The sequence below is a fragment of the Kogia breviceps genome, chromosome 2 (assembly GCF_026419965.1).
Source record: "Kogia breviceps isolate mKogBre1 chromosome 2, mKogBre1 haplotype 1, whole genome shotgun sequence".
Lineage (NCBI taxonomy): Eukaryota > Metazoa > Chordata > Mammalia > Artiodactyla > Physeteridae > Kogia > Kogia breviceps.
Window position 1 is genome coordinate 81,488,961 of NC_081311.1, and position 18,830 is coordinate 81,507,790.

General features: G+C 42.5%; 1 protein-coding gene across 5 annotated transcripts in view; it reads right to left on the bottom strand.

Moving 5' to 3' along the window:
- The window catches only part of MAP3K21 (mitogen-activated protein kinase kinase kinase 21), a 75,061-nt gene that overhangs the window by 20,922 nt on the left and 35,309 nt on the right, over nt 1-18,830 (bottom strand). For 2 of the 5 annotated variants that reach the window (XM_067025701.1, XM_067025702.1), the window contains exons 6-11: nt 13,937-14,059; nt 11,744-11,894; nt 11,286-11,383; nt 7,538-8,323; nt 5,838-6,013; nt 1,257-1,351 (exon numbers count right to left, since the gene is read on the bottom strand). In XM_067025701.1, the coding sequence (XP_066881802.1) occupies nt 1,289-1,351; nt 5,838-6,013; nt 7,538-8,323; nt 11,286-11,383; nt 11,744-11,894; nt 13,937-14,059 (1,397 nt within the window). In that variant the 3' untranslated portion in view covers nt 1,257-1,288. Of the gene's footprint in view, nt 1-1,256; nt 1,352-3,203; nt 6,014-7,537; nt 8,324-11,285; nt 11,384-11,743; nt 11,895-13,936; nt 14,060-18,830 lie in introns of those variants that run through there. The other 3 variants (XM_059053823.2, XM_067025703.1, XM_059053821.2) reach the window with 3 other exon arrangements.

The following is an 18,830-nucleotide window of genomic DNA, read 5'->3' on the forward strand; positions in this document are numbered from 1 at the left end:
TTTTTGGCGGTATGCGGGCCTCTCACTGCTGTGGCCTCTCCCGTTGCGGAGCACAGGCTCCAGACGCGCAGGCTCAGCGGCCATGGCTCACGGGCCCAGCCGCTCCGCGGCATGTGGGATCTTCCCAGACCGGGGCACAAACCCGCGTCCCCTGCATCGGCAGGCGGACTCTCAACCACTGCACCACCAGGGAAGCCCCCACACCTCTTAATTAAGAGCAACAAGCTGAACCACAGTCCAGCTAGTTCACCAGATAGAATCAGGCAAAGAGCCAGCTATAAAGAGCCCACCTGGGGTCAGAACAAGCCTTAAAGACCGGCCCCCAAACTGCCCCTGCTTGAAATTAATTGGAATAGGCTGTGGAGGAATTTGTGTCCCAGGGAATAATAAAAAAAAAATAGAGTAATCAGCCAGCAATTATGGAAGCCTAACAGCTTGCTGTAATACCAAGTGAAGCACACAGCTTAACAGAGATCACAGGAAGAGACAGTCCAAGAGAGCTGTGCTAAAATTGTGTCATCCCAAGGTAGCTGTGTGCACATCAAGGCTGAATCTTCTGAGGAGTGACACCAAAGACTTCATACTGTGGGGGAAGAGATTTCACTGAAATAGTCTAGCCAAATCACTAAACAAACAAGCAAACAACAACAAAAACAAGACCTGGAGAGAAGGTGAGGGGAATCATTATCCACAGTTGCCACAATGTATTACCTAAAATGTCCACTTTTCAACAAAAAGTGAGACACACAAAGAAACAGGAAAGTGTGACCCATACACTGGGAAAAACGGAGGCAACAGAGATGGCCTGTGAAAGGGTACGGTTCTCAGATTTAATAACTTGAAAGCTGTCATTGTACCTTAGTTCAATGAACTAGAGAAAAATATGCTTGAAGAAGGAAGGTATGATGACAATGTTTTGTCAAAAAGAAAATATCAATGAAGAGATAAAAATTTTAAAAAAGAATGAAATGGAAATTATGGTGTTGAAAATACAATAACTAAAATGAAAAATGTCACTAGGGGGGCTTGACAGTAGATTGGAACTGAAGAAAGATAAGGCAACTTGAAGAGAAATCAATATAGCATATGTAATCTGAAAAAAAAAAAGAGAGAGAAAAGAATGAATAAAAATGAACAGAGCCTCAGAGAAATGTGGGGTACTACTGAGTATACCAATATATGTGTAATGAAGAGTCCCAGGAGAGAGGAAAAGAAGCAGAAAAAATACTTGAAGAAGTAATGGCTGAAAACCCTACCTTTGCTGGAAAAAATCTACACATCCAAGAAATTAAACAAACTCCAAGTACGATATATGCAGAGATCCACGCCAACAAAGACCATGGTAAAAATGCTGAAAGGCAAAGAGGAAATCTGGTAAGTTCCAAGAGAAACATGACTCCTAGTGACTCTGCAGGGAGCACTTCTCACCCAGCAGAGGTCCTGACTTCCTCAGCTGCCTCCTCTGAACCCCCCAGGTTAGACCTGCTGTGCCAGTGCTACCAGAACAGCAACTACTTCACTTTTATTTTTTTTTATTTTTTATTTTTTTGTGGTACGCGGGCCTCTCACTGTTATGGCCTCTCCCATTGTGGAGCACAGGCTCCAGACGCGCAGGCTCAGCTGCAATGGCTCACAAGCCCAGCCGCTCCGCGGCACGTGGGATCTTCCCGGACTGGGGCATGAACCCGCGTCCCCTGCATCAGCAGGCAGACTCTCAACCACTGCGCCACTAGGGAAGCCCTACTTCACCTTTTATAACCCTCATTTCACTTGCAGTCAGGCTTGGCCACATAATTTGTAGGGCCCAGTGCAAAATAAAAATGAGGGGTCCCGGTCCAAAATTTCTTAAGGATTTCAAGACAGTGTTAGCAAAGCATTAAAATCTAGCTCAGGGATGTCCTGAGTGTGAAGCCCAAGCCGAACCTATGAAGCTGGCCTCCCTTAGCTTCTCAATGTCTTTCTTACTAGATCTTAAGAACCATGCAGCAAAGTACCCAGGTGGTATCTCTCTTGCTCATCACTGAATTCCTTTAGTCTTTCCCAGTGGCTATCACAGTAGGCACGTAATGAGTTTGCAGCATATTCAACTTACTTGTTTCTTGCCAAACAACAAGAACAACTAGTTTTTGCTCCACTGTATGTGGTACTTATTACCTTGTTTCATTCATAAAAGCCTCATCTTTCACTGTGTTTTAGCATGTTGACCTTTTCAGAAGTAAAGAGTACATACAGCTTAAGCCCAATTATTTTATATTTATATTGCAGTTCTTAAATAATTTCATCATATTTATAAACCCATTGAACAGAACACTGCTTTTTTCTGAGTTGATCTGTTGGATATGCAGGTTTTAGTACCTTCTATTTCATTTCACAATTACTTAGGAAGTATCCCACCGTATTAACCACTGTTAGCTTTGTTTTTATGTAAGTACTCAGCCATTCTAGAATTTTGAACTTTTTGATGTGTGAAACACTACCTTAGCTTTGGATTCCACTAGAAGCCTCCATCTTCTATACTATATGTATGGTTACAACAGGTGTGAACAGGTAAATGGTGGTGAGTCTTTGGAACTTTATCAAAATTCTCTGTGCCCGTTTCACATCTAATGAAATAGGGATACTACTACCTACCTCACAAACTTCACTAAAGAGAATTATAGGAAGTGTCTTATATGGGCACCTAGGAGAGTCCTTAACACTTAGCAGATATACAACAGACATTAAATTTTTCTCCCTCTTATACGACAGGGTGTTGCCTGGATCTGCACGAAATGCTACCATCTACTTTTCTAATTCACCCAAGTTTTTATTGCTTACCAAGAATCACCAGATGTTAGGTGGGTTTTGAAATTCTTCTGATTTAAACATGCTAATAATCAACATGTCTCATTAATCACAGTGCTCTAGCATCAACTGAGATTTACTTCATACAGTAATTCACTCTGCCAAAATGTGCGTTCTGAAAAGCTGGAGTTGCAAAATTCTCACAATGAAATGCAACGTTTCAACGCACATGTAAACCAAACAACATTTTAAATAAAGTATTTCATTTAATCCCATGACTCATATCGTGATCCTTCAGTTTAATTAATTTAGCAGGTTAATACCTGACTTATTAATAATCTTTATGAACATATTTTCCTTATTGAATACAAAATGAACCATTACAAACTACAGCCACAATCATCAGATCAAAGCCACTGAGCAAGTAGACAAGCTATAAAAAAAGTTTATTAAAAAAAATAGACAACGTATGTAAACATCTTTTTCAGTCACAAAGCTTCATAATACAGCATATCAGGCCCAGGCCTCAAATCTCTGCAGTGGGAGCACCTTAACTGTTGACTAATAGTAATCAGCTTAATTTATCTTTCAGTGAGCTATTAAGTCTATGTGAAAATAAATAACCAGATTCTGCTAAGTATACCTATACACATAGAAAATCGGAAATGTACAATAGATCTCAGCAAAAAATAACTATCTGCAGTAACATGTGAGATGGAGTCCTTATATGACAATTATCTTTTTAATGTAACTTCGTTTCTAAATTCATCATAATGTAAGTTGACTAAAATAAAGCTAAACAGGAACAGAGTAGAGGGACCACACAGACGGACACCCATCACTCCCCTACCCTCACACAAAGTGCCACACACACACACACACACGATGTTTTGGTAGAAGCAAAACTGAAAACACAGTTTCTATATTTCGTGTTTCATGTATTACCATAGGCATGTATTTCGTTTACTTTTAGCTGGAAGTTACATGCCCTCATATGACTGAGTATGAAGTAGCCAACCCACAGTTTCAAATGTGATACAATTTTGAGGAAACCAAATCTCTGTTATGTAATTCAACAACCACCCAAAAGTGAAGCTAAATCACAGAATGGACGATAACACCACAAAATGTAATTAAGGACCTGAGATTGTGCTTCAAGAATTTCCTTAAGGCAAAATGCACTTATATTAAAATAATCCTTTCATGCCCTGTTCATCATTTGCAGTGGCATACTTGTTAGATGACTAAGAGGTTCTAAAATGGCCAAATAATATAGTTTTCCTCCTTTTTTTTTTCCTACTATAGGTAGATACTTTATCACACCTGATTAAATCACTGACCTTCCAGTTATTCAGTAAACCTTAACCAAGGTAAAATTTTAAATGAAATATCAAGTAATGTTTGCAATTAAAGTTTTTCACTGTAGGGAAAATTTTAAATACTTATTGTGTGTCATCTGAATAACCATATTCTAGGGAGAGAAGCATAATAGATTTAACAAAAGACCCAGGCAAGTTTACCAAGCTCCTGGATAGCCATTTCAGTAGCTTAATAACTCAGTAGTTTATTTGTATCATAACTCTATGATTTATAAAAGTGACTCATAAAATAATTTAAAATCACTTAAAAACCTGATCTGCTATCCAAAGATTTGTTTTATAAACCCACATCTGAAAATAACTTATATTTCTCCATTCTATCACATCAGCTTGTCCCACCCAACCGATATCTAACATGTATCTACAATTAAGTGAATAACTACTATTTTAAAACACTTAAATTCTAACCGTACTGCTGTTTCTTGACTTTGCAGTGTTTCTAACTGTATTTGAAATTATTAGGATGATTATGCATTTAAATAGAGAAAAATAATATTAAATGACATGAATTTTCTTCGGCACATAACGCATGCGTTGATTAATTTTTAAAAACTCTACGACAAAAGGAAAAGCTTTACACTTCTGGATACCAAATCAATGGCTACTGATGAAGGAAGAAGGAAGGGCCTTTCTACAGGGAGAACACACAGGTTAGCGCCTCTCAACTGTATACAGTATGGTCTGAGTCAAATGTCAATGACTGGCTTTTTGAAAAATCTACTTTGGAGTTCTAATGGATAAAATTTTTAGAAGTTACATTCATTAAAACTTTTACAAGTTACATTCAGTAAAATTTTCTCAAAGAGAGAAATAGTGCATATTTTAGGTAAGATTTGGACATACTTATGCATTATAAGCCTACTGCTGAGTTTAGGTAGTTCAAATAGGACCCTCCATCTATTCTAGTCATCAAATTTTTTTTACATAGACATCTTTACTTGCTAACATCACATTACTCTTGGCTTCTTGTTGCACAAATAACAAAAAAAAAAGGAAAGAAATGGAAAAAGGTAAAGGAAAATAGAAAACAAAAGGAAGGAAACAGGAAGAAAGGAAACAAAAAGGGCGCACTCATTACAATTTCTGTATGTACTAATAGATAAGGATATAAATGGGAACAAACAAAGCATTTAAAATTGTGCTTAAACATAGATTTACATTGTTGCACACTTGTTTTACACGTGTGTAGTATTTCAAGTTGCTAGGTAAGAATCCAGTGGAATAACAATACAGTCAGCCAACAGCAATCACATATATTTTTGGAGACGTTAGACATCCATTACTATTTTAGTAACACGGCCACAGCTTTGAAGACACAGCAGCATAAAACAATTCAAAGGTAGACACACTGTTTTCATTTGTTCACCTTAAAAAAAAAAAAAAGAAAAGAAAAAAAAGAAATGCTTGAACAATGTAAGGCACTTAAGACAGAAATTCTCTCTCCAGTTCATACAGAGATGGTCGGCTCGTTCGGTTCTTCATCCTGCACAGAGGCACTGTGCAGTCCCTGCTCTGGCCTTCCACGTCGGCATCCAGTAAGGAAGGCACGTGGGGCTTAGTTCTCTCCTTGGCACCGAGGGGACAGTCAGGGGCTGGTCCTGGACCGCCCACCACAGGGCAGGCCTGTGCGGGCTGAGACTCTGTTCTCTGCGGGAAGGGCTTCAGGGCACCTACCTGGCTTCTTAGGTGGGGAGGGCGAGGCGGAGGCACCATATGGACAGCTCTCTGTTTTTCGGGCGGGACCTCACTTGGCAGGTCACTATGAGGTCCAGACGGCGAGGGGGGCCTCCCCCAAACCCACTCAGGGGGCAGCTCAGTGGCTCCGGGGGCTGAGATGATAGTTGCACCAGCTGGTTGAGGAGGCAAAGACGGTGTGTGATTAAAAAGACAGTGACGTCGAAATCAATGGATAGCAAGGAAAATAACCAGGATGACCTCCCTTAGGTTACCACCTTACAGTGAGCTTTCACAAAAGAACCGGAACACAAAACTTACCTTTAAAATTGTTAGGACAGAATGTTTGTTTTTATGGAAAAGTACTACAAGGTTGGAAAGACTGCTTGAACCTATGGAGACGACACCCGTAAAGAGCTAAGTCATCATCATACGCTTAGGACAATGATCATTCATTAGAACTGTTTTATTAACAGGATAGATTTCACAATGGGGTAGACTGGACTAAAGTTAAGACTTAAAAATGATGGTGAATATGACTGAATTCACTCTCAGATGATGATTTGAAAATATTAATAAAAATAAGAAAGCAGATACGTTTTTACATGTTACACCCTCCCTTTTTTGTTCTGAAGAACTGACTGACTACCACTGTAGCAAATAATCATTGGCTTCAAACTAAGAAAAAAAGAATGGTTTTTTTAATGGGACTCTTGTGCTAGGATTTCACCATGTGCAATTATACATTACTAATACTTTATTGCATCATAAAAGAGCAATAAACCAATTTATCTAAAGACAACAATAATATGAAAAAAAATCTTGTCTAGGTGTAGCACTTAAAGAGATAAATGAAAAGATAAAGCAAATGAAAGCAGTTTCAGTTTTAATATACTTTATAACCGATCCTAGCATAACATTTTACAATCTAAAAAGCATTTTTCGGGGCTTCCCTGGTGGCGCAGTGGTTGAGAATCCGCCTGCCGATGCAGGAGACACGGGTTCGTGCCCCGGTCCGGGAAGATCCCACATGCCGCGGAGCAGCTGGGCCCGTGAGCCATGGCCGCTGAGCCTGCGCGTCCGGAGCCTGTGCTCCGCAACGGGAGAGGCCACAGCAGTGAGAGGCCCGCATACCGCAAAAAAAAAAAAAAATAAAAAAAATAAAAAGCATTTTTCATATACATTATCTCACTTAATCCTCATGATCTATACCTGAGGTAGTTGTAATTATCTTTATATACAAAAGGAATAATAGTCATTCCCCACACAGCACCTACTGTCCATTTGACTTTTACACCCCCTAAACTCAATCTCAACATAAACCTGGGCAGCAAAGCCAGGTGACGCTGTGTCAAACGACCAGTTTTACTGCCAACTCTCCCACCAATTATTTGGTTCAGATTTTGGCAAATGACTTCCCTTCCTACTATGAGGGGCTTGGGGCAGCTATTCTCCATGTGCTCTTTCTGTTTTAATACGCTATTATGTCTTTAAGTTACTGAAATTTAATTATACTCTTCCAAGAATCCAAATGATAAAGTCAAACAAAAGAGTAGGGTAAAATTCAAAGATTTATGGGCACAGTGAAAACAAATTTGTAAATGTAATCGCTTGGAAAAGATAAAATCAGAGAGCCATACAGTTTTACAGTCTATCCTCTACAGTGGTGTTTGGTACTTTCGCCCACGAATGCAGCCTACCTGGGGGCTGAGAAGCACTTCCATCAGACACGGTCCGTCGGTGATGTGCTGTTCTTTCTTTCGAAGAAGCAGCATAAGACGCGTCCGCACGTGCTGGAACTGTGAAGGAAGGAGACAGGTTTCCCCACACGCTACGATGGGTCTCCAATCCTGGCACGGGGGTTGGCTCCTGATCCCTCCTTCCAAAGGCAGGGCAAGGATCTGGAATGGGCACCTTGAGGTCACAAGGGACGTGTGTGCTGCTCTCGAAGGAATCTTCGCCGTCAGTTTGCAGCAGACACTTGGTGGAGAGAGAAGGCATGGACAGGAGGTTCGCGGCACTGGACGGAGGGAGTGGGGATGGGCTGCTGGCCCCCTCGCCCGTGGCTGGCAGCCTAGTGGCGGAGCTGGCACTGCTTCGGGACTTAGGCGCCCGCTGGAAGATGCCCTCGCGTTTCTTCCTTTCTTCCTTGGGCAACGGGTCTTCAGCAGCCTGTGCTTTCGCAAGCTCTCTGATGTCCAGGCCCAGAGCCACTGACGCCAGCAGCACAGTGCAGCCGTACAGAGCAGACTCTGTCTTCTTCCTCTGGGGGGATCTGCTCAGACTGTTCGGAGGGGTCCCCTGAGGAATGCTGGTGGCAGGGCTCACTGAGGTTCTCTCCTCCCAGCTTTCGGGTTCCACCAGATTCTCTCTCTGGCTATCTTTCCAAAGAGGGAGATCAACATAGGCTTGACTTGGTGATTTTATCTGCTTTGGTTTTCTGTGTTCCAATCCGTCTGGGGCAAGTTGTGGCTCTTCACATGCACCTACACGGAAGTATAAATACACACACGCTAGGACCATTTTACTGTAAAAACCATGCAAGCTATACTGTAAAACAAGGCTGAAATCTAATAAATACATATTCTAAATCAAAACACATGGAGTCCTTTGCAGTTCAGCAAATGGTTCGTTCAGGAGGACTCTAAGGAAGGGTGCAGGGTGCAATGACTCAGCTGCCTGCACAGGAACAGGTGAGCAAGTCCTCTGCCATTTCCTGTCCTTCAGGAAGTGGCTCTTCACTGGCATAGAAAACAGAAACTTCTATAGAAACAAAGTCATCAAGATACAGAAATGCACATGCACAGACAGCAGCAGGAGGACACGTCAGACAAAAGGTGCCCTTGTGCGTGACCCAGATAACTGGGCCACGACCCGTTGCTACAGGAACCATCCTGTGTAGTAGAGCAGTGAATTCTTGGCACACTTCAGACTATCGTGGTGCCCAGCAGCCTGTTTCAACACGCTGCCATAAAAGTGTAGGAGCCCCGCATCAGGAGAAGATTCTCCAGAGGTCAGAGCCCCAAAGGGTAACATATTCTGCTACTGGAGAGGAAGCTATAATTCTTATCACTTAGGGCTTAACCATGAACAACTGAGACGATGAACTCCCTCATGTGGTGTCCACAGCATCCCCGACAGAGCCACCCATGATTTCTGCAGCCTTGTGTCCACTGTACCAGCCGGATGCCAGCTTTTCTCCCAACAAGCCCAGTATCTTCCTCTGCTATCTTTCTCCCCATGTCCTCCGCCCACTGTCCCATTTCCCTCAGACAATTCTATCTCAAAATCCTGCCTGGCCCTAAGATGGCCTGACACTGCCCTTCTTCCCACATGTGACCTTGGCTTCCACTGAAGCCTCTCTGGTGTTGTTCAGTTTCCTCCTTTTTCTACTTTCAGGCCACAGCCGGCTGTGAGCAACCCTGCAGGTTTTCACTTTGTGAGGGGTCTTCCCCAAATAGTGCCTTCATCAAGTGGGCACGAATTGCACTTTGATGGGTTGAATGCACGGTACATGTAACGAGTAACAAATTATTAAGCCACCATTTTTTTAAAAAAGAGGGTAAACGCTGTTGACAAGTAAAAGCCATAGGTTTCGAAGCATACTGAGCACTTCCTTTCCCCCACTTTCCTCCTGAGCTGTCATGAACCTACGTGGACCCATCACAATCTTTCCCAGCCTTCCTATGACTGACGGCATGCATTCGCAGCCCCCAAACCAAGGTGAATATAATCAATATCTACAGAAGCGTTTTAGGATTCACTTAGGCATTCAGGAGATACTGAAGACTTGCTATGCACCAGGCCCTGGGAGTAGAGTGGTGAACAAACCAGATAAAATCTTTGCCTCCGAGGAGTTGACATTCTAATTTGGGGTGACAAAGAACACACACGTTACCAGTGTCCATGCAGACCAATAAGGATTTCAGGGAAGAGCGATACATAAGTAAAACTGAGTACTGAGATACAGGGATGGGGTGAGACACCACTGCAGCTAAGGCGGTCAGGGGAGGTTTTCAGGAAACACTTGGGCTGAGACAGAAACACTTAGAAGGATGAGGCCCCACAGATGGAAGGTGGGAGGGGGACCTTCAGGCAGGACAGACTGTGTAAACCTTTTGCTCAGTGATCCTTCCAATGAACTACAGGGTTAACTTAATGGAGACCCAGCTGAGTCAGCCAAATACATCCTTTTATTTCCTCCAACTGTCCTGTGGAGGAGTTATTCATAGGATCAAAATATTCTAAGAAAGAATAAAAAAAATTCAGGGGAAAAAAGCAAGAGGACTTTTTTTCAACAGTCACAAATAATGAAACTTGTACTACAGAATTAACAGTTTTATTACTATTAATTGTTCTTCATTAGTCCTCAAACGCCATCTGATGATGAATCGTAGTGTATAATGAGAGACCCTCTTGCCTTTACAGGCGAGAAAGAGTCAGAATACAGTAGTGAATCTGACATCAGAAAGCATCTACCCAGGGATTACACAGCACCTGCCTTGTGTTTACCTGAAAGTATTTATGGAGATATTTATGCTGAAACCACATACCTGTGATGAACACAGAAGAAGAAAACTAAACATGGGCAGTAGGTGATAAGGTGCTTGTAAAACTGAGCATAGCACCGATCATAAATTCAAGAAGTTTACACCGTGTTTTGCTAAAACACCTCTAATTTGACCACAGTACCGAAGGGTGTCTTAAATTGTCAAGGATAAAGACCAATTTGCTTTTCTTCAGAGTTACCCATCATTGAAAATTTCCAGCAACTTCCAAATCTCTTCAACCTTTTAATATCTGAATATTGAATAGGAATACTGAACACTGAAAGCGATGATGATTCATTTAAACTAGAGACTTCCAGTGCAATACTCTCCAGCAGTAGTTGTCCACAACTAACCCGCTTGACAATATTTCATCAGGTCGTGGGGTGGGAATATAATCTCAGCAGAATTTCAGGGCGCCTACATTTTCACATTTACTATTTGCTATACTATAGTAATTTGGTTCTATATAATAAATTATACTAATTTTCCTGGTGAAGAATAAGAGTCACAAATTCCTAATAAACAATGGGGAGCCGAATTACTTTCCGCCACGAAGACTGACAAGACAGAAGATAACTTTTTCTTTTGCGGTACGCGGGCCTCTCACTGCCGTGGCCTCTCCCGTTGCGGAGCACAGGCTCCGGACGCGCAGGCTCAGCGGCCATGGCTCACGGGCCCAGCCGCTCCGCGGCATGTGGGATCCTCCCGGACCGGGGCACGAACCCGCATCCGCTGCATCGGCAGGCAACTCTCAACCCCTGCGCCACCAGGGAAGCCCCCAGAAGATAATTTTTGAGCTTCGTGTAGCCACTGCTACTACTCAGTCAGTATATGCGATGATGCTAACCTTTCCCACGTCACTTCTAGAAACAAATTCTATTTCCTGAAGCGCATTTACCTGACTGGTCCACAAATAATGAAGCCAGCGGCATGGTTTTCTGATTTTTTATTAAGATGGTTGACCAAGGACTGTTGCCATCTGAGAGAGGTCTTATTCTACAAGAGAAAAATGTTTATTTTGATATAATAGAACCATATGACACACAAATTAGGTTTTGGTGGATACACACTAACAGCATTTTTAGTTAGTAAAGAGAACATATTGGTCTCTATGTTTTAAAGAGCTAACAAAGTACAGATAAAACTGTAACGTGAGACAGAGAATCTTTTTAATTGCTTAACTAAATAATAATTGATTTAGTAGGATAAACCTATCCTAGAAATTAAATTATATTCCGGTATCTCTGTATTACTCTAATTGCTTCTTAAAAGTTAGGTCTGGCCAGTGCAATATTTAAAAGGCGCTGCTATTTGTCACAGTACACACTGGAATGCCACCAGATGTCACACAAGTACCTTTCTTTGCAGTCAGTTCTTTCTTTCATTTGAATGGAGTTTGGACCCCAGGTACAACCCTTTTTCTTGAAATTCCTTTTTACATCTTCAAATTCTTCTTGTCGACAGACCGTGTTCCTGCCCCAAGTTTTGTTACTTTCATCTGAGGTCACTAAACAGAGAGCATCATCACTCATTAACCAATTAAAAAATTGTTAAGTTAAAATGAATCAAATCAGTTGTAAAACTATCTTAGTCAAAACGTGTAAACAATTGAGAAACATGAAAACAAAGAAGAAATTATTTCTTTCACCCTACCGCTGGCAAAGTTCTATCACTAATCGTAACAACAAGAAAAGTGAACTGAATTAAAAGATACAAATTTGAGGTAAATTAGCCATAAAGAGTTGATTATTTATTTATCTATCTATGTATTTAACATTATGCAACAGTTAGGATTTCATTTTATTTGGGGGAAAAAAGGTCAAATTGAACAGTTAACTGAAAACAAACTTAGTACTTAATTTTTTAACCAAATCAAAGTTCTGAACCTAAGGAACAAAGATATATTTTAAAATTGTAATTTAAGCCAATTTTTCATTAGTCATCACAACTGTTTGGCTTCAATTACCTTTAAAAATCTGAACGTATGTACGTTTCCCCACGTCTTGCCTTATTTCATCCCCTCTCGGGAGGTTTACACTCACATCTAACACCCACATGTTGCTGACACACATATATGCCACCCCCCCCCAGCCTCTCTGTGCACTGACAGTTGGCTTGGGAATCACTGGGAGAGTGGCTGTTATTCCTACACACTTAGAAAACAACCCCGTGACATACCAGAGGTTCTAACAACACAACTGAAAACATTATGACACAATGACACACCTACACAGGGGGGTAAAAATATCCGCTTTGGGTCTAACTGAAACTCTCACAGTGCGAGGATGCCAAATGAATTCGTGTATTTATTTTTTCCACTAGGTTGAACACTGTAAAACTAAAATACTAAGTGGTATTTTGAAGGACAGATCTTCCCCGACTTATGATGGGGTTACATCCAATAACCCATCATAAGTTAAAAAAATCATAAGCTGAAAACATGTTTGACACACCTCACCTACGAAACATCATGGCTTAGCCCTGCCCACCTTGCATGTGCTCAGAACACTTACACTAGTCTACCGTTGGGCAAAATCATCTAATGCAAAGCCTATTTTATATATAATAAAGTCAAATGTTGCGTGTGACTTACTGAATGCTGTACTCAAAGTGAAAAACAGAGTGCTTATGTGGGTACAGAGTGGTCGTGAGTGTACGGGTTGTTCACGCTTGTGATGGCGGGCTGACCGGGAGCTGTGGCGCGCTGCCCAGCATCACGTGGGAGGATGGCACCCAGTATCACTGCCCAGGAAAAGATCAAAATTCAAAATTCGAAGTACGGTTTCCACTGAATGTGAATCATTTTGTGCCACCACACGGTCAAAAAGCCCTGGGCTTCCCTGGTGGCACGGCAGTTGAGAGTCTGCCTGCCAAGGCAGGAGACACGGGTTCGTGCCCCGGGCCGGGAGGATCCCACGTGCCGCAAAGCGGCTGGGCCCGTGAGCCATGGCCGCTGAGCCCGCACCTCCGGAGCCTGTGCTCCGCAACGGGAGAGGCCACAACAGTGAGAGGCCCGCGTACCACAAAAAAACCCACAAGAAACAAAAAGCAAAAAAACAAACAAAAAAAGCCCTAAGCCGAACCGCCCTAAGTGGAGGGCTGTCTGCATTAGGTTGGTCAACACAGACCAAATTCAAGCTAAATTTCAAAAAGCAAAATACTTTTTTCCTTACAAAACAATGAAACGAATGGAAGTAACCTTGAATTCCTGATTTCGGCTTTCGGAATATCCATAAAGAGGATACTGATATAACTAGGTCATGCAAATGTTGCAGGCAGGCATTTAACAAAATGTCTCACGATACTATTTCACTTTCTACTCTGTGGCCTGGTCACATCAACGATTGCGTGGGATCTAAAAATCATTTACTGTGAGAACAAGAAAATGAGACTAAGGAAGACCAGACCAAAATCTTGCTTTCCAAATAGTTCTGACACCTCCTAAATATCACAGGGTTAGAACCAGCTATGAATGTCTGCTTAAGTTGGATCCAGGTCAGTTAGTGACAGAAAGCCGCCCAGAAGCCCCCCGTGGGGGAGAAAGCTCACGCTGTATTGCCCGGAGTCGGGGGATCACCGTGGGGCTGCTCGGTGTACTGAGGCTGCTGCTATTCAGGCTCCTCCGTTTGTCCAAGGTGGGGGAGGCCTGCACGGTTATTTTGTGCTGGAAATCTGTCAGATATGGGGAAAAAAAAATGAGAACTGAGAGTCCATGGTTTTGGGTTATTTCCGTAGCCCCAGCTTTCGCACATGGCAACAAGAGCAGGAACTGCCAGACAGTAAGAATACGGTGTATCTCAGAGTCTGTTGCTAGTTTCTTACTTATCTTCCATTCAGGGCTCATGTCCGTAAACAATGACTCAGAGTCGTGAAGCATTGGGCACGGTTGAGAGTCACATGCTCACGAGGAAATAAACTATTACCGCGCATGTGTCGCAGAACTCATGGTCTTCCGGAGAGATAGAGTTACCCTTCATTCAGTGTGACACAGTTGAAAACACAATCGAGATGGGAGACACCCTGGGTTTACATGAGCCCTGGTTCTGTCACTAACAGACTACAGACCCCAAACTAGTCAGGAGCCTCTCGGCGCTGGTCCCTGCGGTTGTGGGCTAGAACAGCAGACGCCTCCCAGGGTTGCCGTGGCGATTAGAAGGGAAAGCGGACATCATGTGGGGTTCCGGACATGCTACCGCCGCGTTTACTACTTAGCCTGTCACATGTCCACATGACCCTGTGCTCTTCCTCAACATTCAGGTCTGTTTCTTTGGGTCTTCCTTTCCTGATGCAGGCTCCCATGTCACAGAAACTTCCAGTAAGTACATTTGCATGCTTTTCCCCTGTGGATCTGGCTGTGTCGGTTTGATTCTCAGACCCAGCCAGGGTCAAGAGAAACTCCCCCTTGCCTGCAGCTGAAAGCGTTTTGTGGTCAAGGTACGTACAAATGATGGTTACTATTACCTAACTGTAATATAGGGTAGCTGTCATGCCAGAGACATGCCAAGAGCTATGGGAATATACGGGAGAAAAGTCGTATTACCAGAGGGAAGAGGAGGGTGTCTGGGAAAACTCTGTAAACTGCCAGAAAAATTATCAGAAACTTAGAAGCAGGTAAAAGAAATTCCTGGATGTTCTTTCAGTGCAGTGCCGGAGCTTCACCTCTGACTGATTTTCTAGTGACTGGGCTATTTTTACAATTCAGGAGGAGGAGAGGTTAACTTGTAGATTTTGTCTGGTGATGATGCAAATAACTGCTGTCTGGTGTAAAAGAAAATCCCAAAGGTTATGATTTACTGCTATATTGGGTTTGTACTTAGCCTAGCAATCGAATCCTAACATTTCTTTACTAAATTGACCATGAACACTTCACTCCTCAAATTCTCGTGTGAACCAACTTTAACTGGTCCCCTCATTAATTAATAAGTTGAATAAAATCATTGACACATGTTCATTTCACATATACAAGACAGCTATAATTTGCCTTTTTGAAAATTAAAGAACTTTAAAGAACCACCTGGTATTTGAAACGAGGAGTTCGAACTCGGTAGGCAAGACATCTATCCAATTACTCATGCTAGAAATTTGAAACTTTTCTTGATATTGTGTTCTCCCTGACCCTCCATATCCAGTCAAACACAAAATATCTTGTAAAACTCTTGTTACATATTCTTCTTAGAGTTACAGTTGAGAAATTTATATTCTAGGTTCTGGAATCAGCAAACTCCAGATGTGAATGAATCCCAGCTTATTATCACTTACTAGCCATATGAATTTTGGGAAAGTAACTTAATCTCTTTCAAGTCACAGCACCTTCATTGACAAAAATGGAAAAAATAATTATTCCTATTTCATAGGACAGTTAGGAAAAACTAAATACAAATAAATACAGAAAATACTTAAGTACAGGGCTCAGGACATAATAAATGCTCAACACACATTAGCGATGCTTTCTGTTCTCTCCATTTCCACTGCCACCATCATTTCACGCCGAGGCTGCTACAATCCCTTGATCGATCTTTCAGCATCTGTTTGGACCCTCTGGTCTACCTCACATCAGGCAGATGTCTTTTTAAAAATGCATGGCTGACTATCATTCCTGTGCTTAAAATCCCTCAAAGGCTTTTCATCATTCTTAAAGTTACAGGTCAAAATCATAACATCCTGGGCTTCCCTGGTGGTGCAGTGGTTGAGAGTCCGCCTGCCGATGCATGGGACACGGGTTCATGCCCCGGTCCGGGAAGATCCCACGTGCTGCGGAGTGGCTGGGCCCGTGAGCCATGGCCGCTGAGCCTGCGCGTCCGGAGCCTGTGCTCCGCCACGGGAGAGGCCACAACAGTGAGAGGCCCACGTACCACCAAAAAAAAAAAAAAAATCATAACATCCTCTCCAGTCCCCTGCAGATCAGAGTCTGGGCTCCTGTGCCACCCTAGCCTCATTGTGCCCTGCTTTCCCATCACTCGCCGTGGCCTACACCAGGAGTCAGCAAACTTTTCCTAAGCAGTGCCACACAGTAAATATTCTAGTTTCTATGAGCCATATGGTCTGATGGAGCGAGAAAGCATTCCCACAAACACATAAATGCATGTGTCCCAATGGGACTCTATTATGGGCGCTGCAGTTTACATGTCCTGCAATGTTCATGTGTCAGAAAATCGTTTTTTCTAGTATTTAAATGTTCTTAGCTTGTGAGCTATACAAAACAGGCGGGAGGCTGGATTTGGCCCAGGGGGCAGAGTCAAGCCACACTGGTCTTTTTTCAATTCCTCGAAGAAACCAAGTTTCTTCGCAGATGTTCCCCTCGTGTTTGGTAAACTCCTACTTCGAGTCTCCATTTAAATGTTTCTTTGTGAGGAAGCTGTCTGTGATCTCCGCAGACCAGGAGACATCTCTCTACTAATCACTGTCATATGACTTTTCCTTCACAGTAGTTAATAATTATAGCAAAAAATATAAGCATTTGTTTAACTATTAGCTTAAGGCTGCCCCCAGTACAATGTCGGCTCTCTATGTTGGGGGGAAGGAGCCAGCTGCCATCACTGTGACAACCCCCAAATGTGCACAGGGCCTTTGCACAGGAAAGGTGCTTAGCAAATCTTTGCTGAATGAATGTCTTCTCTGTTTAAGATTACAAGTAATACACATGCGTTAGTATACGATATTTGTTTGTCTCTTTCTGACATACTTCACTCAGTATGACAGACTCTAGGTCCATCCACATCTCTACAAATCTCTGCAAATGACCCAATTTCGTTCCTTTTAATGGCTGAGTAATATCCCATTGTATACACATGTGCCACATCTTCTTTATCCATTCCTCTGTTGAGAGAGGCTTAGGTTGTTTCCATGTCCTGGCTATTGTAAATAGTGCTGCTATGAACGTTGGGGTGCATGTATCTTTTTGAAATACGGTTTTCTCTGGGTGTATGCCCATATATGTGCAATCTAAAAAAATGGTAGAGATGATCCTATTTGCAAAGCAGAAATAGAGACTCAGACATAGAAAACAAATGTATGGATACCAAGGGGGGTGGGGTGGGATTGAATTGAGAGGTGGGGATTGACATATATACACTATTGATACTACATATAAAATAGATACCTAATGAGAACCTAATGTAGAGCACGGGGAAATCTATTCAATGCTCTGCGGTGACCTAAATGGAAGGAAATCCAAAAAAGAGGGGATATATGTATACGTATAGCTGATTCACTTTGCTGTACAGCAGAAACTAACACAACATTGTAAAGCAACTGTACTCCAATTTAAAAAAAAGAGTACAAGTAACACAGGGGCAGAGATCATCAGGCTGTGAAGACAAAGCAAGTGGAAATGTCGTGCCAGATGGGAGGCTCTGTCCATCTACCATCTACGTGAGCAAGAAAGACTCGACTGGGCAGAGCAGTTAAGGAAAGGAAAGAATGGATGCAAGAAAGCAGTTCATCAGGGCAGATGACTAAGTAAACTGGGGGGAGGGGAAGTAGGTCAGAAAAGACAGACATATTCTTATCCAAAGATATGAAACAATTTACACTGAAGTGCGTTATAAAGGTTCAACTAGCCCTGCGGTCTGTCCGCACACTATGGGTGAGCCTCCAGCCCAGAGGAGAAGGCAGGCTGCTCTTGCAGGCCTCAGCACTAGAGCGCAGAATCAGGCCACGGCGTCTGAACGGCAAACCATGGGGACCAAACGCTGGGAGAAGAGATGCCAGGCACGGGTCAGGGAGACAGCATGGAAGGTTTTAAGGCCAAGGGTGAGTCACAGAGGCACAAGACTGGACTTCAACAATCCTTAAGATTTGGAGTGTTTCTGGTCTTCTGAAAAAATCTAAATACTTTCACTCAGGGGGAAAAAAAGGTACTCTGTACTTTAAACATAAATAAAATATTCTTTATGATAAACATCCTTGTCCCTGTGAAATGGGGAAAGGTTGATTCTGTCCCAGTTACACATTTACGAAAACTTGGGCTGAACTGTTAAGGGGCCCTGGCCAATGTCCAGTTTTTCTCTGGACTGCTTGCTAGACGTGTTCTCAAGGTATCTGCTCATGGCAGGTTATCGTGTGGGCCACAGGCTTTTGAGTAAACCTGTACTTGTATCTCCCCTGGCAATATTTATGTTTCATTATGGACACTGACACGGCTCATTGGGAACCATCATTTTTACAGTAGAAGTTGCAGTATTCTTTGAAGAGTCCGGGTGGGGCTTTTGCCTTCTCTCCCTATGGGCGTACACACACTCATTCACACTCACGCATGCCAAGCAGGACTCTGGCACTTCTGAAATGGCCGAAGTGAGAATACCACGGCTTCAGAGACACACCGACTTCTCTGAAAACTTCAAAACCTCTTTGACCTGTTTTATATGTTCTAAAAACACAACTTTGGTTCAGAACAAACATAATACAGCAGGAGTGATACAAAGTGGTAACAATATAAAAATAT